At 36.9% G+C, this 25,068-nt stretch overlaps 1 protein-coding gene across 14 annotated transcripts in view; it reads right to left on the reverse strand.

The window, feature by feature from the left end:
* The window catches only part of LOC149551145 (putative cytosolic oligopeptidase A), a 187,218-nt gene that overhangs the window by 6,053 nt on the left and 156,097 nt on the right, over nucleotides 1–25,068 (reverse strand). For 8 of the 14 annotated variants that reach the window (XR_016352678.1, XM_089786724.1, XM_089786720.1 and 5 more), the window contains one exon: nucleotides 19,154–19,225. Coding sequence is in view for 6 of the 14 variants with exons in the window: in XM_089786724.1 (XP_089642850.1) it covers nucleotides 19,154–19,225 (72 nt within the window). In the remaining 8 variants the exon portion in view is untranslated. Of the gene's footprint in view, nucleotides 1–19,153; nucleotides 19,226–25,068 lie in introns of those variants that run through there. The other 6 variants (XR_016352685.1, XR_016352682.1, XR_016352677.1 and 3 more) reach the window with 3 other exon arrangements.

A 25,068-nucleotide genomic window follows, 5' to 3' on the forward strand; every position in this document is an offset into this window, starting at 1 on the left:
GTTCGTGAATTGGAGCAATCATTGCTAAGCTATAGCAATTGTCAAAAATCCTACTGACTATACTGTATCTGGAGTTTGGTTGATGATGATAGAATGACACTTGGAAGAGATCCAAATTACTCTTCAATTGGTGGCTGCTGCTGGAAATCGAATTCTAATTTGAAGGAGAGTCGAGTATCATTTGGGGGCAGCGTTCTAAGTATTGGAATAAGTCCAATCCCATAGTGCCTTTATTTGGAAGTTGAACGACATTAAACTGGGCTTGCAGAATGTTAATGGCTGCGTGGATGTTCTAACCATAGCTGTAAGTGAATACTGGGTCTGCATATTGGTGTCAGCAGGTGTTTGGAGGAGTGCTTTGGCATTTGTTTGAGTTGGTTTTGCATTCCCAACTAGCTGCGGTTGGTACTGGAGTGGCTTGAGCACATCAAGTGTTGTTGCTGACTGCCTACAGCCTTCCTAAAGCAATTCGATTGAGCATTTGGACCTTGGACGTAACTTTTGCATTGATCATTGCCATCTATTTTTCAAGCCAGGTTCATTGTTATTTATTTTGGTTGTATGAGCCAATTAATAAATTGCTGCATACTTTTTAATAATTAAATAAATTGGTCAACAATTGTATAGCTAGCAGAATACAAGGCAATAGGAGAAGTTTTCTTTTACTTTGATTAGACAAATTCCGGTTGGCTATGTGCATTTGATTGTTATAAGAAATCAAAGAAATTTGTATGTTTCAAGGATCCAAGACAAAAAACTATAAAAAATTTAAAAACGTAGACGAAATTCTTTACACCTAGCTAGTTATCAGATTGAGCCAGGTTGGGCTTTTTACAACACAAATGACAAAATATATCTTGATTGATTGCAACAATTGAGTTATATACCAATGTTAATATTCAACAAATCTACTATACTGTTTCTATTCCCATTGAGTACTACATATAGTGCTTGGATAGGTGACTAATGCCAATCGACATAACGTTTGGTACAAAACTTACCTAATACCTACTTAATTAATTTATTATGAAATTACCCCCTACATTATCCCATTCCCCGTATAGGTGACTAATACTAACCGACATAAAGTTTGGTACAAAATTTACCTAATAACTACTTAATTAATATATTACAAAATTACCCTCTACATTTCCATACAACTAATTAATTGAAGTAGAAATTAGAGTGGCTAAGGTTGTGAGACAGGCCAATTGTTTCTTGAGTAGCTGCACATACCGCTCTGCTGCAAGTTGTTTAGTACACGCGTCTTGTAGGAGTCTTAAAGCATTCATTCTATCTTTTTCTGTCGTTGCTAGCTATTACTACTCAGTTATCTTCTGTGAATGTTAACTTTGATGAAGAAATTAGGGCTCTCTTGATTTTGTATTATTTGTTTGAAAGCTAGAATGGCTTAGTCATGGCTGCGAATAATTCTGTTTCTGAGTCTAATACCCTAAAATTTGATGATGTGATCTGTGTTATTTTGAGTGAGGAAACTCGTAGGAAAAGCTCAGGTGGATCTATATCAGGAAGTGTTTTGAACGCACAAAGAAGAGGCAGGATGACCAAGAGAGGAAACAATTATGAAAATCGTGGAAAATCAAGAGCAAAATCAAAGGGGAAGAGGTTTCAATCAAGAGTACCAAAAGATTGCTGGTATTGAAAACCAGGGCACAAGAAGAAAGATTGCTGGACTCGAAAGAACAATGGAGAGAAACAAGAAGCGAGCAAGGAGGCAAATGTGGTAAGTAATAAATCCAAAAAGGATGCTTTGCTTCTTTCTTTAGAAAGTGTTGATGATTCATGGGTTCTAGATTCAGGGGCTTCATTTCATGCTACTCCCCATATAGGTTATTTCGTAGATTATGTTCAAGGGGATTTTGGGCTTGTTTATTGAGGGATAATGAACCCTGTCAGATTGTAGGAAAGGGAAAAAATTAAGATTACGTTGCAGAATGAAAATCATTGGCTACTATTAGAGGTAAAACATGTTCAAAAGGTGTGAAAATAGGCACCTTATATCTTCATACAAGTCATATTGTTACTTCTACTTTAATTGTTTCAGAGAAAAAATAATATTTAAGAATGGTTGTTGCAATTGAGCAAGGAGAACAAAGAGTTGCTATAGATTCTGATACAACATTATGACACAACAGCCTTGGGCACATGAGTGAGAAAGGTATGAAATTATTTCATTCAAAAAAAGTTTTACCAGGTCTAAAATGTGTCAATATGGATTTTTGTGAAAGTTGTATGGAAAATAAAAGAGAGTGAGTTTTGTGAAGCGTGGGAAGGAAAAGAAAAAAGAGAAGCATATAGTGTATGGGAACCAGCTCAGTAATCTTCCTTTGGTGGCTCTCATTATTATGTTACATTCATTGATGATGTAACTAGAAATATATGAGATTATTTCCTTAGACAAAAATTTGATGTATTTCAAACTTGTAAGAAATGGAAATGCTTGGTTGAAAATGAGACTAATAAAAAATTAAAATGTCTAAAATCTAATAATGGTGGTGAGTATTGTAGCAATGAATGTGAAGATTAATGCTCGACTGATAATATTCGTAGACAAATAACTGTTCCAAGGATTCCACAGGAAAATGGAGTGGTTAAACACATGAACAGGACAATAATGGAGCATGCAGTTGCATATTGGGCTGCCCTTAAACATGTGAGCGGAGACTGTCAATACTGTTGTATATTTGATTGATAGAGGTCCCTCTACTCCTTTGGGTTGGTATTCTAGAGGAAGCATGGATTGGTAAGGTGAGTTATTCTTTTCTCAAAACCTTTGGTTGTGAAGCTTTTGTACATATAGATTCTGAAAATAGAACCAAGCTAGAAGCTAAGTCAAAAAAATGTATATTTGTTGGATATGGCATTGATGAATTTGGTTATGGCATTTGAGATTTATAAAATCATAAAATTGTAAGAAGCAGGGATGTTATATTCAATGAGAAAGTGTTGTACAAAGATTTGTTGCAAGCCAACAACATGAGAAGAAAGAAAATGATTATGTAGTACTGGATGATACTTAAAAGGATGATGTTCCAATACTCCCTCATGCTTCGCAACAACCGCAACAAAAAATACCACACACCCTAGTGAATTTTAGACAGTCAACAAGGCTAAGTAGAGCTTCAGATAGATTTTCTCCCTCTTTGTATTCTATTTTATTAACAGATGTTGGTGAACCTATATATTATGATTAAATTGTGCAGGCGGATACAAAGATTCAGTGGGAGTCAACAATGACAAAAGAAATGGACTCCTTGCTAAAAAATAAGACTTGGGATTTATTTAAGTTGTATGCAGGTAAAAGGCTTTACAGAATTAATGGGTTTATAGGTTGAAAGAACATGATGGAGGTTAAAAAAGATTTAAAGCGAGGTTAGTTGTAAAAGGATTTGCACAGAAAAAGTGCATTGATTTTGATGAGATATTTTCTTCCTTTGTTAAAATGACTTTTATTTTTACTATTTTAAGTAATGTGGCTATTGAAGATTTGTATTTAGAGCAACTAGACGTTAAAAAAACTTTTTTTCACAGTGATTTGGATGAAGATATATATATATATATATATATATATATATATATATATGGCACAACCACAGGGATTTGAGGTCAAAGGTAAAGAGAACTTGGTGTGCAAATTGAAGAAAAGTTTATATGGCTTGAAGCAAGCACCTCAGCAATGGCATCTTAAATTTGACAATTTTATGCATGAGCATGGTTACACTCGGTGTCATTCAGACCATTGTGTTTATTTTAAGAGGCTAGATGATGACAGATTATTTTATGTTTATATGTTGATGATATGCTTGTAGCTAAGTCTAACATGGATCACATTAAGGGGCTGAAATGACAGTTAGCATATTCATTTGCTTTGAAAGATTTGGGGGCAGAAAAACAAATCTTTGGTATGAAGATTTGTAGAGATAAGAAAAACTAGAAAATTGACTTTATCTCAGGCTGATTATATTGTGAAGGTTTTGCAACATTTCTCTATGGAGAATGCTAAAGTTGTCAGCACACCTTTACCTGGTCATTTAAAATTGACTAAGGAGATGTGTCCTAGGACACAGGAAGAGGACAAAATGTCCAAGGTACCCTATGCTTCAGTTATAGGAAGTTTGATGTATGCCATGGTATGTACTAGGCCAGATATTGCACATGCATTGGGAGCTGTTAGTAGGTATATGAGTCATCTTGGTACTGAGCATTGGAATGTAGTCAAATGGATTATTGTTTACATTTTGTGTGCTTTACTACTGATTTATAGAGCTATGTTGACTCGGATTTGGCAGGGGATATTGATGCAAAGTGGAGTACTACAGGTTATGTATTTATTGTTGGTGGGGCAGCAGTGAGCTGGGTTTCTCGGTTCCAGAAGGTGAATGCTTTATCCACTATAGAGGTAAAGTATGTTCTTGCTACAGAGGCAGCTAAGGAGATGATATGGCTTCAGTTCTTCTTGGAAGAATTGGGGCACTCACAAAGGGATATTTATTTATTTACAGATAGTTAGAGTACAATTCATCTTGCCAAGAATTCTGTTCTGCATGCAAAGGCAAAACACATTCAGTTGTGGTACCATTTCATTCGGTCAGTTTTGGATGATGGACAGTTAAAGTTGGTCATTTTTTGTTCTTTTGGTTCTCTGGCATCCTGATGATGGATCATGTAGTATGATCCGAAACATTGATGATAAAAAACTTTACAGAATCAAATCCAAAAAATATAATTTCATTACATGGATTGTGGAAATCTAATAGATCTGAAAGATACATATATATGATAATCCAATAGATATGTTTACAAAGGTAGTGCCAAGGGAGAAGTTGAACTCCTCTTCAGCTTCGATTGGTCTTCTTGATTGCACGGAATAAAGGTAGAGCTGAGTCTAGGGTGGTTTTGATCAAGTGGGAGCCTTATGGAGTAGCGACATTGCTACAGGATTAGTCTCCAAGTGGGGGATTGTTGTCTAGTGTGGAGCCTGATTGTTTGTGGTGACTGATTAGGGAAGTACTGTACATACTCCATAATTCTTTGTCATTTTTGGGCCGACATGTTGTAACTAATTTTACCCCTTAACCGACAAAAATACTTGTATAAAATGGCTTAGGGTTGGGGATTTCATCAGATGTGATGTGATAATAGCTTCTTGCGGCTATATTGAGCTATAAGGATTACAAATTGTAATTAGGTTGTAATCATTGGATAATAAAATATTGGACTTCCTATTGATGGATGTAGCCCAAGGATTCGGTGAACTGCATTAAATTTGTCTTCTGTTCTCTTCTATGCGATTTATTATTTTAAGATATTGGTTATATTTGCATGTAATTGTTATTTCTGTCTCTTTAAATCCTAACAATGACTGTACTATTTGTGATGCTTGTCATTGTTGAGATTGTACTTCCATCTCCTCAATAAGCCAATCTTGGATTGCAAATGTCCCTTAAAGTCTTCGTGGCACCCCATCCTCATGAAGTGTAAGAGGGACTCAGCTTGAGAGACTATGTTAGTCATATCTGTCTCTTCGCCTTTCTACCTGATTACCTAGGTTGCGTTAGATATGATGTCTAATTCCTCCAAGTTCCTTTGAGTGCTTTCATCACAAAGTGGGGGTATGGTTTCTCCACATAAGGCTCTCTTCCTCTATGGCTGTCGTCTCTACATGAATGTCTTTAGTCTCTTTGCATGGTTGTAGGGATTGTTTCCCTAGTATAGGTAGTGTGGGGCCTCCCAATAGATGTAGGGATGGTGGTGGTATATTTTCCACACCCAACTGAAATTGTGCGAACAAAGTGTCAACCTCTTTGTCCTCTTGGCTGTAGTCTCCTTGTCTTTTTGTTCAGGCTCTTGATTTCGAGGCCTACTTGTCAACTAGGAGGTCGTAGCAAAGGTGAGGGAAGGTGCTAGTGTGGATGCCTCCATTCCTTTGTTTGTTGACACTGTCGAGGGTGATACTAATAATGCAATAGGTTGTCTTGTCTTGATCCCTTGAGAGGTAGGGATCCTTACTATATGACTTCTAGCTTTGGTGCATCTCAAGTCTACTATTTTAGTACCTCACATTCTATTCGCAGGAACAAGATGAGCCATTTTTAAAAGTTGGGAGGGTGCAAAATTTATCTGCTTGGCACTCCAATTTGCCAAAGTTAGAGCACTTGTTTCTCATTCCTCTCCCACGGCCTCGGTCTCTTTCCTACTAGTTCCTTCCATGCCTATATGCCCTTCCTAGCCCTTACGACTAGTGTCAGTAAAACTGGTGTCCATACAACCTATACTCTCCTTAGAGGCTGCATGCATACAAACACTGCCCTTGGTCTTGTTCTTCTATGCATTACTTGTTGCTGTTGGAAGTGGTCCTTTTGTGACCTCCATCATTTCAATACCTTCCGATGTGTTTGTTGCAGCTGTCCATGAAGTCTGACACTCTCCCTCTTCCTGCTAGGTAGATTCCTTGTCTTCTAATGGCGTTTCTTACTCTTCTTTGGGGCTGCTCTCCATGCCTAAGTTATGTGTGTTCAATTCACCTTGTCCTGCTTTCTTCTTGCATGAATCAATAGCCCTGACAGTTTCTCCTGTTAGAGTCTTCATATGCAGCCAATAGAGTATGGTAGGCTTATACAGGTCAACCCTATTTGATGGAAAAAAACTTCCCCAATATTTAGGGGCAACCTGTGTGCGTAAAGCCTCTAGAAACAATTGTATAATGTGATGAGGAATATAAAAAGTCTTGTGTTTTAAATTTTTAATAGAAAACTTCCTTTATCCTATCTGAAAGTAGTGCCCAATTATAAATCTTACCCTCATATTCCCCCTCCACCTGTGGAAGCATGGAAATGGTAATATCTGACGTACAACTCCCTCTTATTAATTTACTTTTTATCAAGTCCACCTTAGTTACCTTTTGGCCCATGAGTGGACCCAAAAGTTTTATGTCGTGCTGGTCTTCTACCAAATGGAATGTAGGTGGTCAGAGGGTGGGCTTGCCCAATGCTTTCTAGGTTTCCTCAAGCAACACGTTCACTCTACTATGGTGTTTGTCAGCTTGTGCCCCATGATTTCGATTTTCACTATGACAGGAGTTCTTCCCATTCCTACGACAAATGGTGTTATTTTTGGAATTGGTTTGCCCTCTGGTGCTTCTTCCTTTTTGTTGTTGCCTTCCTCGAAACCATTCTCTCCATGTTTCATGTTATCTTCTCATGTTTTGGAGTTTGCTACCTTTAATTGTGGCAAGGTTTCTAGTAAGTCGATCACCCTTACTAGTATGGTAGCTTGGAACTTTTGTCTTATTATGTTGGTTTCAAATGGAGATCAGATGGAAGGGTTTACTACCTTTTGGCATTGTTCCTCCTCTAGTGCCACCCATGTCTCCTTCAGCCATTCCTTCTCTATTTGAGGATCATGGTAAGAAGCTTTTGTGGCTTGTAAGAAAGTGACAACCATTATTTGTTCTTCTATTTTTGTGACTTCCAACATGTTTACTGCCTTCCACTTAGGACAATCATCTTTGTTGTTTCCTAGTCCATACCACCTACACAATTTGTGATTTGATTAAGATCTAGGACTATTAGAGAGGAATGCATTACATAATTACATAAAGTTAATTTAAAGCATCAATTAGAGAATTAACATAATTTAAATGCTTAAATGATCAAAAGAAAAATAAGGTAATGACTGGAAGAAAAAGAGTAGAGAGATAGAAGACAAAACACAATTAATAATGGAGTTCATTCACCGGTCAGACTATGTCTTCAAGTCCTAATCCAATAGAGGGACCGATCTGATTAGCTCCGAAATCAATTACAGGTGTTTTGAAATAATTCCCTTCAAGCACAATTGGAGCATTATTCTCCAATGTACAGGAATAATCACCAAGTCTTCAAAATCATAATCTCCTTCTCATCACCTGGATGATTTTTTTCAAAGAGCTCCTAGCTCCATTTTATACATGAAATTAGCCATATTCACGCTAAAAGAAATAATTACAAAAACAATCCCTTTTAACCAACTTTATCTCCATATTCACCCCTCTATCACTATTGAGGACGTGGCTTTGTTTCATTTTTAGGGGTTTGTTTAAATAAACAACCCATATTACTAATGTTGGCGGGCTTAGAAAGGTTTAAATAAAATATAGTCCACCAACATCCCTAGAAATGCGCATGGCGCAACGGCTGCCCATATTTTTGGGAGGGCGGTGGTCAGAGGTCCAACCCAAACTGTGTAGATAAGGATATATAAAACCAAGCCATATATTATTAGCAAGTGCCATGTGTGTTGTAGCGACAAAGGTGGATGGTTTGAACCAAGAGGTTATGAGTTCAAATCTCCCCCAAATAATTTTTCCGCCTCATTGCCAATGTGCCACATGACATCATGCTAATGTCATCAAGATTACCTTTTTTACTTGAAATTCAAATTGTCCTAACTTCCACACATGGACTTCGTTTTCGACAAAACGAACATCGTTGGAAAGCTTTTGACGTGCTCTTTAATTTGAAATCCATTTTTTTACCACTTTTGAGATGATTAATTTTTTACCTTTTTATGGCCTCTGTTCCCAGTTTGACCAAACTTTGACTGGCCATAACTTGGTCATATGGACTCTGATTTTGCCCATTCAAGTTGCGTTGGGGTCATAATTTTGAAAACTTTGTAATGATGTTGATTCTTGGAGCATTGGGGACATTTCAATTTCCACTAATTTTTATCCCCCAGATCAAGCCTCTCCACTTAAGAGCTTTCGGACCTCTGAAGGTTTGATTATTTAGAAAGTAGGTGAGGGTATAGTTCCCTCACTTTACCAATCTCCATCCATCTTACCTTGCTTGGATGCATCCCCTTCAATCCCACTCAAATATATTTGACTAGTCCTCTTCATGATGTCTTGACATTCCTGTCAAAGATGACATCTCTGTCAAAGATGACATCTTTTGGCAATTCTGACATGTACTCTGGTGAAAGATCATCAACAGATGGAACTCGAATGTTTGTGTCTTCATCCAAGATCATTGGAGGCTCATACAACTTTAGATTCTCAACATTGACAAGTAAGTAAATTTGCATGTATGGAGGAAGATTAAGGCAGAAGGCATTGTTACCAATCTTTTCTAAGATCTTGAAAGTATCATATCGGATAGGTTTGAGCTTCCTTCCTTCACCCTGCATTCTTTCCTTGCTAATATGTAACCAAACTCTATCACCAACTTGAAAATGGTGATCGATGCGATGCTTATCATGGCGAGCCTTGTATTTTGCTTGGCTCTGCTCCAACTATGCTTCTACTGCCTGGTGGGTTGCTTGGACCTTCTGGATGAACTTTAAAGCCTTTTCTGCATCATGGTGTCCATCTACAACATCGTCCTTCCCAAAAGCAAAACCCATTGGTGTCTTAGGCAAGTATTTGAAGCAAGTCTCAAAAGGAGACATCTTTGTAGAAGAGTGTGCAACATGGTTGTAAGCATGTTGCACATAGTGAAGACTTTCATCCCACAACTTAGGATGCTTATTGCAGTAACCTCTGAGTAGATGAACAATTGTCCTGTTGACTACCTCTGTCTATCTGTCGATCTGTGGATGGAAGGTTGTACTCTTCTTCAGCTTGGTATCCATGAGTTCCTACAAAGATGACCAAAATTCCCCCAAGAATCGAGAATCTCGATCTGATACAATAGAAGTAGGTAACCCAAAATGAACCCATACAAATTGAAAGTACAAATGAGTTGTCAATTCAGCAATGACCTGCTTTTTACAAGGCATTAAAATACACATTTTTCTGAACCAATAAACTACTACATACAAATAATCATGACCCTTCCTAGACATAGGTAAACTCCCCACAAAGTCCATAGATACACTTTCCCATGGACGGGATGGTATAGGTAAAGGTGTGTACAAACCCAATTTCCTATTACTTTGTTTGCTAGTTGCACACATTACACATCCTTTGATATACCTAGTGACAGTTTCTTGCATATGAGGCCAATAACAATTTTTTTTTCAGTTGACCCAATGTTTTACCCCGAAATGTCCTGCAATCAAAGAGGTATGTGCTTCCCAGATTACATGTGCCTATCCATCTTTAGTAATGCATAGTTTTCCCAAGCTATACAAGTTATCCTGCACAGTGTAATCTTTCTCTTCTACATGTTTACCCTGGATTAAAGCTGCATAGATATCCTTAAAGTTCTCATCATTAGCATATTGTTCCTAAAAACTTTCATGAACCATAGAACTATTCTGAAGGATTATCAAAGCATTCGTAATAGGAGGCCTAAAGAGCATATCTACTACTTTGTTATGGACACCATTCTTATATTAATTACCAAATGAAACTGTTGTAGAAAATCCATCCACCTAAAGTGCCTACTTTGTTGCAACTTAGATTGTGAGTGCACATATTGCAGTGGTTGGTGATTAGTGTGGATTACAGTTTCTTTCCTCATTAAGTAGTGTTTCCATTTCTTAACACTCTGAACTAAAGCATAAAGTTCCTTATCATAAGTGGGATAATTACTTATTGCTCTTGAAAAAGTTTCAGAATGGTAGCAGACTGGTTGACCTCCTTGCATTAATACAGCTCCCATGGCAAACCCACTCACATCTGTCTCAATTTCGAATGGTTGATGTAAATCAGGTAGAGCCAAAACTAGTGCAGTGCTCAACTTTTCCTTCAAAGCATTGAAAACCTTTTGATGCGAACCTCCCCACTGAAAAGTTGCCTTCATACTGGTTATGCATGCAATGTAAGAAAAGTTTGCAATGGACTTCCTCCATTATTGAACTGCACCTAAGAAGCTCCTGACTTCTGTAACTATACTTGGCTTAGGCCATTTTACAATGCATTCGACCTTCGTAGGGTCTACTTTCAATTGACCATCCCCTACGACATAGCCTAAGTACACTAATGATGTCTTAGAAAATTCACACTTAGACATCTTTACATAAAGTTTTTCTTTTCTCAATACATCCAAGACTCTTTTTTACATAAATTACATGATCATCCCAAGACTTACTGAAAACAAGGATATCATCTAAATAGAATATGACAAAATCAACAATAAAGGGATGAAAGAAATCATTTATGACTCTCATAAATGTAGTTGGTGCATTACAAAGCCCAAAATGCATGACCAACCACTCAAATAGTCCCTGTTTTGTCTTGAAAGTAGTTTTCTAGATATCATTATCTGCAATTCAACTTTGATGATATCCACTACGCAAGTCTAGCTTAGTGAAATAAATTGCATGTTTCAACTGACCAAGTAAATCATCTATTTTAGGAAGAGGATACCTGTTCTTTACTGTTATCTTGTTTAGAGCCCTGTAGTTAATGCACATTCTCCAAGTCCCATCTTTCTTTGGAACCAACACAATAGGAGAACCACAAGGAGAAGTACTTGGATGAATAACTCCTTTCTCAACCAGCTCCTGAACTTGCTTTTTAATTTCTTCATTTTGTAAAATTGATAAACGGTACATGCCAATATGAGGAAGTGGCAGATCCTATTGTAACAGAATTTCATGTTGAATCTCTCTCTTAGGAGGCAATCCTTTTGGTTCCTCAACCAAATCATCATAAGCAAAAACAATCTTGACCATTTCAGACTAATGTTTAGTATCACACCCCTTGAATGCCTTAGATGTTTCATCTTCTTTGGCTTTTATAAGCATTAATGGAAAGTTCTTACTAGAATTGACTAACCTTTTCATCTGACCAGCATTAACTAGTGCAAGATTACTCTATCTTATGTGCTCGTACAATGTATTCAACCTTATCTTTGAAAAGATGATATTTGTTCTCTCCCCTATAAAAGATAGCTTGCCGATCATATAGGTATGGACTCCCAAGCACAAGACCACAAATATATAAAGGGACTACATCAACTTCTACCTCATCTAAAAAGTTTGCAGTGATAGCAAATCTCAATTTACATTGCTTAGTTACTTGTAACTGTGCATCATTGCAAACCCATCCAAATAGATATGGTTTTGGATGAGGTATTGTAGTCAAGTTTTTTAACAACTTCTTCAGATATCAAATTAACTTGAGAACCTATATCAAACAAAGTATCAACCTTAGTATGTTTGATAACAACCCGACTATGAAGTAATTCATTCCTTTGTGTATCATTATAAGGAGAAGATTCTTTACTTATACTTGCACTTATATTTGAAGAACTTGTAGCTAGAGAAAGAGATATGCCTTTTCCTTTGCCTTGGATTCTGGTAGCAACAATCTTTGTCTCATCTCCAAAGTCAGATTCAAGATCCTGTTGAATTACAGCAGTAGTCTTTTCTTTGCCTTTATTTGCACCATATCGCTTGGCCTTCTTTCTGGGTGCAGCTTCCAACAGTTAGAATCATCATGCCCTTTTTCTTGCAATGTGAGCATGTGGGTTTTTCACCCTCTTTCTTTACTGTAACTGTCTTTTTTCCCTTCCCTTTGTCTTTAGATTTACCTTCAAACTTAAATGGCTTCTTTTCAACCCTATCAATGAAAGTACCCTTACCCCTTGACTCTAGTGTGTTGCTTGTACACTTACTTCATCCAAGTTACATAGATTCAAAACCAAAATAGAATGTCTAAGGTAAGAATGAAGACCACCTATGTACTTGAGTAAAGTATCCTGGGTATGCAATGGAACATTTAATGAGATAGCCATTTTTCAAAATTCATGGGTGTACTCCTGGACAGTTTGACATTTCCCTTGCCTAAAATGTTGCCAGTTCATCATTAATTGTTGCATATGGCCTAGGGGGTAGAATTGCTTCTTTAAATAACTAACAAATTTTGACCAAGACAAACTGAAATTACCAAAATTACCATGCTGTGAAGTTTCATCCCGAGTCCTACTCTCCCACTAGGTTAGAGCTATACCTCCTAACCAAAGAGTGGCTAACTAAATTCTATCAGCATCATCGACAAGGTTTTGAACTCTACAATAGACTTCTACTTGTTGAATCCAGTCATCTAATTTCTCGACATTTAACTCCCCATAATACTATGGCAAGTCAAACTTTACATCCAACTTGATTCGAGGCTTATGTCCACCCTTAAAAAAATGTTAGAAGACTCAAAATGGGTAGAAGAAGGAGAAGAGGGGGAAGGAGAAGAGGGAGAAGAAGGAGAAAAGGAAGGTGTGTTTGGAGGATCATGATCGCCTCCTTTCTTTTTCCCTTTGCCCTTTTGAGCTGCATGTCTTCGCATCTTTTCTTCTCTTTCCTGTACCAAAACTTCTACCATTGTCTGCAAATTCTGAAGAGTCTTTTGGATACTCTTATCTTGAAAAACTTGTCCACCACCTTCGCCTTCCATTTGTGATGATGGTTTAGTCCTTCATTTTTCGATTTTTGGAATGTATTCCTCGAGCTTTCCTTTGCTTTTCTTGATCTTGGATCTTGTTAGCATTCAAATATGCAATACTAGTCACACAAGAGCTTTGATACCAAATTTGATCTGATTATGATCTAGGACTATTACAGAGGAATGCATTACATAATTATATAAAGTTAATTTAAAGCATTAATTAGTGAATTAACATAATTTAAATGATTAAATGATCAAAAGAAAAATAAGGTAATGACTGGAAGAAAAAGAGTAGAGAGATAGAAGACAAAACACAATTGATAACGGAGTTCATCCGCAGGTCAGACTACATCTCCGAGTCTTGCTCCAATAGAGGGACTGATCCGATTAGCTCCAAAATCAATTACAAATGTTTTGAAATAATTCCCTTCAAGCACAATTGCAACATTATTCTCCATTTTGTAGGAATAATCACCAAGTCTCCAAAATCATAATCTCCTTCTCATCACCTGGATGGTTTTTTTCAAAGAGCTTCTACCTCCATTATATACATGAAATTAGCCATATTTAGACTAAAACAAATAATTACAAAAATAATCCCTTTTAACCAACTTTATCTTTGTATTCACCCCTCTATCACATTTGGGGATGTGGCTTTGTTTCATTTTTAGGGGTTTGTTTAAACAAAAAACCCATATTAATAATGTTACTGTGTTTAGAAAGGTTTAAATAAAATATAGTCCACTAACATTCCTAGAAGTGCACATGGTGCAACGGCTGCCCATATTTTTGGGAGGTCGGCGGTCGGGGGCCTCGGTATATAAAACCGTGTAGATAAGAATATATAAAATCGCACCATCTATTATTAGCAAGTGCCATGTGTGGTGTAGTGGCAAAGGTGGACAGTTTGAACCAAGCAGTTATGGGTTCGAATCTCCCCCAAATAATTTTGTTGCCTCATTGCCAATGTGCCACATGATATCATGCTGGTGTCATCGAGATTACCTTTTTTACCTGAAATTTAAATTGTCGTAACTTCCACACACAGACTCCATTTTCGACGAAATGACATTGTCGGAAAGCTTTTGACGTGCTCTTTAATTTAAAATCCATTGTTGACTACTTTTGAGATGATTAATTTTCACCTTTTTACGACCTTTGTTCCTGATTTGACTAAACTTTGACTGGACATAACTTGGTCATCTGGACTCTGATTTTGCCTGTTCAAGTTGCGTTGGTCATAATTTTGAACACTTTATAACGATGTTGATTCTTGGAGCATTGGGGACATTTCAATTTCCACTGCTTTTTATTCTCGGGATCAATTTGTTTCCCTCACCATTTTGACAGTGTCGTGTGGAGTGCCCCAATTCGTTTCATCTTCGACATTGGATCATTGGACAACCTTTTTTGTCGTACTAGATGTGATTGGGTGGTGGATTGGTGTTACTATTGTGCCCTTATCTCGTGTTTCAATATGCCCTAGGAGAGGCATCGAAAGTTGTGTTCCTTGGAGGGGTTGTAGATTGTTCACTCATTAGGAGTAGTTGTGCACTTTGCACCTTCAAGTTGTACGGGCATTCTTTGAGGGAATGTCCCGCTACCTAACATATGTTGCTCTTTGGACAATTAGTTTTCATGTGCCCTTCACTTTGACATTTCATACACCATACTTCCTTGCCCCCGTTAACTTATGTTTCTCCTTTGATCTCCTTCATCATCTACATCATGTCTTTGCAGATGGCTTGAATGGTTTTTTACTCTTCCTCGCTTTCTTCCTCATAGTTGGCATTGCTATTTTTCTTCTTGCTCCTAGATGTTTTATCTATAGCTCTATCACACACTTTTTTATATGTGGATGGAGGTTCCTTCATTTTCTTTTGGATGGAGGTGTTCAATCCTTCTATAAACCACCTCTCCTTCACTTCATTGGCTGGTTTATTCTCTAGCTTTCCTATTAGTTCCTCCAATCTCCAGTGGTATACTTGAAAACATTCATTCTTTCCTTTGTGAGTGTTTTATATTTTAATTACCACCTCATCCTCATCTCTGAATAATTTAAAATCTGCTTCAAAGGCTTTCCTTAGCATGATCCATGTGGCCTTTTCTTCATTTGCAAGGTCTATGTACCAATTGATTGCAACTTTGTGTAAGGTGCCAGGAAAGGCTTCACCTAGTAATTTTTGTCATCTTGTCCTCTTGCCTCCTAGATAGTTACACATGTCTTGCAGTGCCTTATGGGGTCTTCCAATCCCTCGTCTTTAAACTTTGGAAGTTTCTATTTATTTGGTGTATTTGACATCTTTCTTTGATTGGTTTGCTGTGAATTCTCTTCTTCCTGTCCTTCTGGTATGTTCTTGTTGGGTTGTAATACTTCTCTTCTCTCATGCACTTCACTGCGTTGGTGGTAATGGGATTCCCACATGCCAGGAGTTTCTAGTTTTGTCTTCCCTATGGTTGGTTTGTCCAAGATGGCTAGTCTTGTTAGTCCCCTTCTCGTACTTTCTAGCAGGTCTTATACTTCTACGTCTAGACTTCTTTGTTTGTCTCTATTGAGTGCTTGCTCACACTGTTTTGATCCTTTGTGCACTCGTTGGGTGAGATCGTGTAGTCTTCGCCTCCTTTCTGCTTGTTGTTATGCCAATTATACTTGCCTCACTTCCTCCTCCATGTCATCCAGTTGGGTTTACTGTCAACGTCTCTTAACCTTATTAGGAAGGAGGGGCATTAATTAATGGTTGGGTGAGATCGTGTAGTCTTTGCCTCCTTTCCGCTTGTTGTTGTGCCAACTATACTCGCCTCACTTCCTCCTCCGTGTCGTCCGATTGGGTCTGTCAGCATCTCTTGTCCTTATTAGGAAGGAGGGGCATTAATTAGAGGTTTTGTTTTCTAATTCTTGTGTTTCCCAATTCCTCCACTAAGGGTTTGTTTTGCGGTCGCTTGTATCCCTGGGTTCCTCTTCTCATTGAGCCCTTTGATAGAATTGTTGCAATGTTTGTTGCTTTCTTTGTTCCCTAGTTCAATTTCTTTGTGATCCTTTACTACTACCAGTCTTCGTGCAAGCAGCCTTGGAAGATTTCTGTGGAGATCATACACAACCTCGCTCACTATGAGTTCAATACATATCATGCTGGTGGGGAGAGCCCTCTACTTAAACTCCTGCTGGACGTACTTGTCAACCATTACGTCTCACGCTTTACGAGGTCCTTTGTCAATTGATCCCCCCTCACTTCCTCTTCCTCAATGTCGCTACCACTTATCACTATTTGCTGGTCAAAGGGTCGGACCATTATGTTTCCATCTTTCTCCTGGCTTTGTACTTAGGCAACAATGCCATAAATATTGATGCCAATACGGTAGAGAATGTTGCTAACAATATACAAATATTTAATTTATGGTACTATCATCATATTGATTCTAATAATTGGAACAAGACACAAATGGAAAAATATATCTTTGTTAATTGTACCAATTGAGTTACATACCAGTACTCATATTCATCAATATCACTATACCATTCTATTCACATTGAGTGCTACACATAGTGCTTGGATTGGTTACTAATACCAACCGACACAATGTTTGGTACAAAACTTACCTAATAACTACTTAATTTATTACAAAATTACCCTCTACACTAGAGGCCTCTTGGAGCCCTTTATAACATGAAGGTTGGACATTATAATTCTTCGTGGAATGTATTTCATTACTGCTTCTCCCTAAAAACTGAAGGTTGGTCAAAGGTGGTTTACAGTTTCGGTGGGAGTAACTTCTCACCTTATTCTACCTGAAAGTCATCAAATTTGGAAGCCTTATTTCAAAGGAAAATTTGCAGAAAGAAAATATTGATAGTTCTAGATAACTTTTATCATTTGGAATATAAAGATATAGGAAAATCTGATAACTGCGGTGCTAATCTTCTTCACGAGTAAATAAAGATATTGCTCTATTTCATATTTTGAGTAAGGTAAATGTTAATCTGAATATTGGTGATCAATTCAAGACTACGGTTGGTAGAAATAATATATCAAATGAAGCCTTTTGATGTAACATCGTGAAATAATAAAGTGGCAACTTTATAAGGAATGGTAACATTAAATATGTTCATGCTCTTTATTTATCAATCCAACACTTTTATTGTTAGGTGATTTTTGAAAACCAGAGGTTGGTGCAAGTTTGTATTTATCTATGTTCCCCCGAGTTTTTGGGACAGGGACGGCAGGGGACAGCGGGACGGGTTTCTGGGACGGCATTTTTTTTGGCCGATTTTGGGGACAGTGGGGGACGGCAAAAGTGACATTTTTTTTAGTTTTTTAAATTTTTTGTGTGTTAAAAAATTGGGGACGGATGCAAGTCCCCAATGAAGTTTCCGGGACAGGGACGTCCCTGTCCCCGAAATGCTGGTTTTTTTGGGGGGGACGTGTCCCCGGGGAACATAGGTATTTATGGGTTGAAGAGATTAATAATAGGACCAACTATATTAATACTGGTATATTAAATCTGTATAAAACTAGCGCAAGATATTATATTGAGTATCCTTTCCAATATTAATTTGAGTAGCTCTTCAAGGTTTGGATGGACATTTGACTTTGAAGACAATGATTTACATTTGTATTTGGAACAATACTATTGCCATGATAGCTTGTTCACTTCCAATAATTTGAGTGCTACATGGATCTATTGAAATATAGTCGTATAGTATCACTGCTTAAGGTTATCTTACATCTTATTGTCATGAATGTTTGTGAGATCAGCTACACTGTATTTTGGGTGATATCTTCCAATTATCAGGCAATTGCAATTAAAGGATTCAGCCTGGTTTCTATCTCGGCATGGTGATAGCTGCTTGCTTCCTTGATGCTGTGACTGTTTACCCGCAGTCCAAAACTCTTTATAATTGGTGCAGCATGGGACTGCTCATATTCATTCATCATTGAAATTGACATAAACAAAAATCATTATTGATGGAGTGCTCTTCAATTAAGGCCACCTCCCTACACCCTTGGATTGTAGTTCTGTGTCCTGTGTTAAAGAGTTGTATTACTCAGTGGAACATTGTTTTCTGAGCATTGTCTATGCTCTCCTCATCGGCTATTAGTTGGGTGAAAAAGATAGATTTGAAAAGGAGGGTGGTATTGGTTGCCACATTAATTCATGTAATTTCCCAACAGTTGATTGAGGTACACAATAATTATCTATTGTTTACAGAAAGCTTATTACTTGGTAATCAGAGTTGAATACACATCGCATTTGTCATTTTTGTGTGATGATCAGTTTACTTCTTTAGCCTGCGATACTATTCCTGAGCATTTAATACCTCGCAGCTGTGTTTGACATATTGCACATAAGCGAAAAGTGCAGAGAATAGGTGAGATTCAGGTGTAGAGATATTTCAACAACCTTATTGGTTAAACTTTTAGCAATAAAATTGCATCATTGCAGGGGCAATGATTTCTATGCATAAGGCCTACCAAAGATTTAAATTTAAACCAAGATATTGAAAGGTTAAAATCAGACACTAGCAAACTCGACATGGAGGACACTTTAGAGCAAGAATCAGAGGAATTTTGCAAAATTTGAACTTTCCACAATCCATTTAAGGAGGATTACTTATTGAAGGAAATAGCCCCATTATTATTCATGTCTTTCTCTGTCTAATATATCAAGCAGCCTCAGTTACAGAAATCCTGGAGGAAATTAAATAATCTACAGTGGTGCACAAAAAAGAACTTTTATCTCAAATAATTTTGAATTTTCTCATTGAAGGAAATGAATTAGGTGCCTAAAAGGCTAAAATGATAGAATCCCAATAATAAAGCTTACCTGCAATGGTGCTCTACCACCTCCAAGAGCAAGAACTGTATCCCTGAACCTTCTGCCTGTTTCTTTAACAGCCTGATACATTAAATGGTAAATTATAAGCTTTATACAACTAGTATTTATTTAGTGCAAAAGAAACAAAAAATCAGAAAACTGAGTTTACTCATGACTAAGCTCAATTAAAATATCTTTCAATACTTGTTGTAAAATAGAATTTATCATTAATATCTGCACCTCTGTGCATAAGTTTAGCTGGAGTTTAGCTGTTCCAAAGAGATGCACCCGTAACTCTTGAGTTGTTCCAGATATTACCTTAGCCACACCTTATTCTTCAGCATTTCTCTCACGTCCTGAAAATGTTTTAGAATTGCTTTAGCATCCTGGGAAAGTTCCTGTATTGTTGTAAAGTGGACATCCCTTTCCTCACCATTTGTGATATGACAACTGAACATTCATATTCACCAAATTGTAGTTGTATTTGTACTTCTGCATCTCACTCAATTTTTTATTTCAAATTTTAATGGCCAATATTTAACGTTCATTGTTAAAGTTCAATGGCATGGATGTCACCATATGTTTGTTACTCTCACTAAGTTTTGGAAGGTTTTAGAGTTTGTTCTGATAGTGCAGTCTCTAAGGTTTAACATTTTTTTGATATTAAAAGTAATTTAAATGTTGTTTTTTTAGTTGCATTTTACTATCCACTCCGTTAGGTGGAAATTTTGTAAGTCAATGTGACCACAACTTACAAAACTTTGGATGTTTTGCAACCGACAGTTTTTAGGATCAACTGCAAAACAGTGCTTTAAACCACAACATATGAAACAAAGTCTCACCTACTTCTCGGAAAAGGCTCCCCCTTATTACTGCTACTGGAATCAACAAAACACCTAACTACTATTTAAATTTTACACTAACCTAAATAAGGGTGAGACATTCACCTTATTCTCTTATTTCAGAATAAATGTTACTATCACAATACAATCTTAAGCAATAGTATAATTTACTTAGCAAGTACCTGTTGGAGCAATGATTCCAATAAACGAAAGATTAGACGTAAGAATGACCTTCAGCATACAACATTTTATGTAACTAAGAAACTTATGAAAGCGCAAAGTCTTTCCATGGTCATATGTGCAGCTCAACATCTCCAACACATATTTCAGCCTGCATGTGCAAACTAAGAAAGTAAGAGCAGCATAAAGTCTGCAAGTTACCTTGTTGTTTGTGTGTTGCACATTAGCTTCAAATTTGACTAGCAACTCAAAGTCTGGAAGACCAAATTTGGACACACACTACAACTCCAAACACAATATGCAGCTCAAGTCTGCAAGACTGTGTTCGAATCTCTTTTAAACAAAGTACCCAAACTTACAATCAACTCAATAAAATGTCTTCACATAACACTTTGGATTAGCAGAAAGTCTCAAAACAACCTGCCTCTTTCATTGAATGCAATCTGATTCACATTCTAAGCTCAAAGTCTTGAGAGGACTTATACAACTTGGTAGAGTTCAATTGGCTTGCCAAAAGATGAGAATTACAACGAGGTTTCCTCCTATAATTGTGGGTGAGCGGCTGAGAGAAAAAGGTGGGAGAAACCCAACAAACTTTGACTTATTCAAACTACAAGTCCTGATGTACTTGACTTGTAATTTGATTACATGAAATAACTTTACAAGAGAAAATGCCACTTTCAATTACAACTTGTTTCTTAATTACATGTAATTTGTCAATTACAAAATGCATCATGAAATTAAACTAGGCATCTAACAAGACACAACTCCTATTACATCATCCTTTTTCATTTTTCGCTGCTATAGAATGCTCTGTAATTAATGTGCTTAGGCATAATGAAAGAGTTATGTCTCGCAATAGGAACCTCCATCCTCGATTGTTCTGCATCATAATGGCTATTATTGGAAAACACCATTCATGACCATTTTAGTCTTGAATGCATTCTATGCTTTCAAACATTCCATTACTTTCCACCTCTTAATCTACCAACACCATGTTGTCATTCAAGCTTCGTATTCTTTTCCAATCGTATTCATGATCACTAAAGAATCCATCTCGACATTGTCTACTCCCTCTGAATAAATATGACCAAGATCTCAAAGGTCAATTGAAGGATATCCTCTATCTTCTCTCCTTGCCACAAAAGCATACATTGATTCATAATAACCCAAGTGAATGTACTAAACTGTGGATTTATCCTCATGCTTGGCAACACCAAACATTAAAGAAAATGTGGTTCCCTTTTGAAGCTCCAAGTACAAGCATCAACCTCCTTACTTTTTTGTCCAAGGTTTCCTCTAATGAAATGTCAAGCTCCCATTTTTTTTTGACTTGTGTTTAAGAAACAGCTCCAATTACCAATTTAGTGTCATTGTAGCAATTGTCACGTTCTTCCTTCCTTGAATGAAATCTTTTATGCTTCTTCGTTTCTCTTGGAAGAGTTAAAGGGATTATCTAATGCAAATGAAGTAAATGATTCAAAAAATTATAGCATGTATTAATAACTAAAAAAAATTCATGTGCATTAATCAAGCATGAAAAACTTATCTTTAATTTGATAGATCTCAAACTTTTAAAGTCCTCCATGCATAGACAAAGGCCCACAAAAGTTTAAGGGAACACAATGCAGTCTATAATAAAAATCACGGTAGAGACATGCATCAAGATAGGGTTCGATCTCTCATCTCAACCTGACAGGCTTGGTATGATCCTGATATGAGCACCTGAGCTCAATCACCCCTACGTGATCACATTCCCTCAAATGGCCTCCAAGAACTTAACACCATATGCAGCAATCGCATAACTTGGAGTTAGATGATTTAGAACTCAACATTACATGCAAATCCATAACTAATAGTCACGGTGATCTGATTCATTGGCTCAAACATTAAGGAAAGCTTGACATACATAAACCCGAACATCTATGGCCTCATCAACAAGCTTTGATTGCACTTGGATGATGCAATATATACATTTAAGGAGCATGTAAACCTGAGTCATACAGTAGCAATTGATTCACATTATCCTTGCAATGACTCTGCTGAATTAGTCCATGCCTAGGTGGTAGGGGCTGGCCCTACTCACGATTTCTTGACAAGGCCAATCCTTGAAGGAAGTGGTTAGCACTCTTCTCAATGCATATCGACAACCTTTCCCTTCAAGAAAGATAACCGTGGATGGCAAACAACAATCAACTCTTGATTGAATCAATGCAAGCCCCTGAGAATTTAATATCTTTGTTGTCTAATTACCAGTAGCTTATTACACCTAACTCAAGAAGCAACTTTGATTTCTTCTTCAAAATACTACCATAGACAATATGTCACTTCTATGTTAGAGGTATCATCTCCAGCACCCACAAAATGAGGCAAGCCAAGATTGAAGTTTCATGAGTTATAATCTTCAATGACCAATATATTGCTCCCAACATATAAAATCTTTGTGGTTTGAAAGTTTGGCACTAGGTTGTAATCAGCCACTCAAAGTTATATTTCTGTTAAACTTGAGACAATGAGTAACAATATCTCTCCATGACAAAGTTCAATATGAAATATTTATCTCAAATATAGGTAATTGAAATATTTATTTCAACCAATGGCCATCAATATAGCATATCCATATTAAGATATTTTCTCCTCTTTTCCAATAATGGAATTGTTCACTATTTAAAAGGAAACCGCCAATTGTTTTTGATACCCATATCGACAAAATTCTACATAGCCACATATCACTTATAAGCTGCATTCAAAATTCATTTTTCTATCAAGAAGAGCAATTCTTGAAGATAATAATGTTTCTATCACTTTTATTTCTTTCCATCTTCCCTGGCTTCGAAAATGTTCTTTGTAGATGAGTTTCTATTTCTCTTAAAGAATCAAGGCCTTAGTTCAGCATGACAATGAGACATCACTGTTCAATTCTCTTGTGGGAAATGATTTCAAAAACTTTACATTCATGAATAGCATGCATATTGCTTCACATTCCAGTACAAGTTGATTGAGCTCATGACAACTTTAGCAATCTTTGTTGCAACATTCTAATTATGAATTTGCAGCACATCCAGAGTATCCTTTTATTAGTTGTTCAACATTAGCAGTGAATGTAAACAAGAATAATTTGATCTTCAAACATCTTCAAGAGTGACAACAATAGCACGATAAGGGAGAAGCAATTGCTATAGATCAATCTCCTCAAATAATACAGTGCACTATTTCCTCAGAAAGGGCAGTAGCAACCACAAACTTTTTAATACTGATGCAAATTCCCATGACTTCAATCATCTCTTCAACACCCAGCTATGCTCATATTGTATATTTGCATAACTAGAACTAAAAACAGTAGTCTCAAACTTTCCCTATTCACCTCAGTCAGAATATTGAATCAAGACTTCATGTCCGCTGTTGGCACCAACCGGTTAAATACTTCACGAAACAAAGCTTGCCTACCTGCGTACTCAACTTCATAATTCAATTACTATTTGCTTGTAATGCCCCCAATTCTCAATGGTTTTAGCACAAAATTTGACGGGTTTGAGTATTTCAGAATCGTGGATGAATAAACCATTACGATCCCAACCTTTTTTCAACTTCTCATTCTCCCTTGAGAATGTGTAATCAGATTACGTCAGTGGGAGCATCATCTCAAGGAAGGAGTGTATCTTGTCTTCCATAACTATTGTTTCTTATTGGACATGGTTTCGTATTTTATTAACCGCTTGTCACTCTACATACACTAGTTTCTGATTGTTCCTTTGAAGTTATTCTTATCTAAAACTATTTGCCACATCACAGGTGAAGAAATTTGCCATGGCTCTGATCCCATGTTAAAAAATTAATCATATTTATAGGAAACAAGAATTTCAAAATCTTAAACACTGTTCTCCAGATGTCTGTGCAGACTCTATATGATATGTTGCTGCTATAACTTATAGTAACACTTATTGATTTTTGTCTATCTCAAGTTACTCTCCCAATGAATATGCATATGATATAAAGAGACATGTTCGTAGAGACATCCGCTGTTAATATCTTACATTAGTTATTGCTTTAACATATATCACAAATGATATTTGCTCAATGTATTATCATGATTATATATATATCCACTTAATAATTTATTATCAATAATAACAATGCTCCATGATAATAATGGTGAAGGATATATATCAAATGTTTATGGCCCATAGGCCATTCAAACATGTGTTTCCATCAATTGGAATTATTTGATTGAATCTACAATTGTCGTTAGTAAATATTGTGTAGCCGATAGGTTGATGTCATTAGTAATTATTGTGTGGCCAACAGGTTGATGTTGTTAGTAATTGTTATGTAGCCGACAGGATGTATGTCATCGGTAAATACTATGTAGCCAACGGCCCCTTCGAGAAGGTTCTTGTTATGTAGCCGACGGCCCTTCAAGAAGGTTCTTAGGAAAGTATATGTACACCCTCCAGGATCATTGTAATCATTATCATAAGCATTATGTAATCTCTTTGGCATATTTGTGAATAATAGGAGTACTATTGTTACATGTTTCTGTTTATTGTCTATATGCACTAATCTATTTACCCCATACGGTAAACGTTTGGTGTCGTTGCTCGATGGACCTGGAATGAAGGTAGAGGAATGAAGACTAAACTTTGGTGCATTTTCCATTGTACAGTCTTGGGCAAAGTGGCCCCACAAATTGAATGCTTGACATTGAACCATCGAGCAGCCGTTCACATCGTACTAAATTTGACTGTGGCTCCCATTATTATTGTTGGCATTGTTGTTGTTGTTCTACCCTCGTCTATTATTTCTATATCCTCTTGATGTGGCACCCTCAATACTTGTGTTTCTGCTCCCTCCTGACGCAGAAGCCTCTTGGGTGAGCACTTGCTGAGGTCCTCTTGTTTTCAT

Source organism: Cupressus sempervirens, chromosome 6, assembly GCF_028749045.1.
Source record: "Cupressus sempervirens isolate cs-2001-9-10 chromosome 6, ASM2874904v1, whole genome shotgun sequence".
NCBI classification, from domain to species: Eukaryota; Viridiplantae; Streptophyta; class Pinopsida; order Cupressales; family Cupressaceae; genus Cupressus; species Cupressus sempervirens.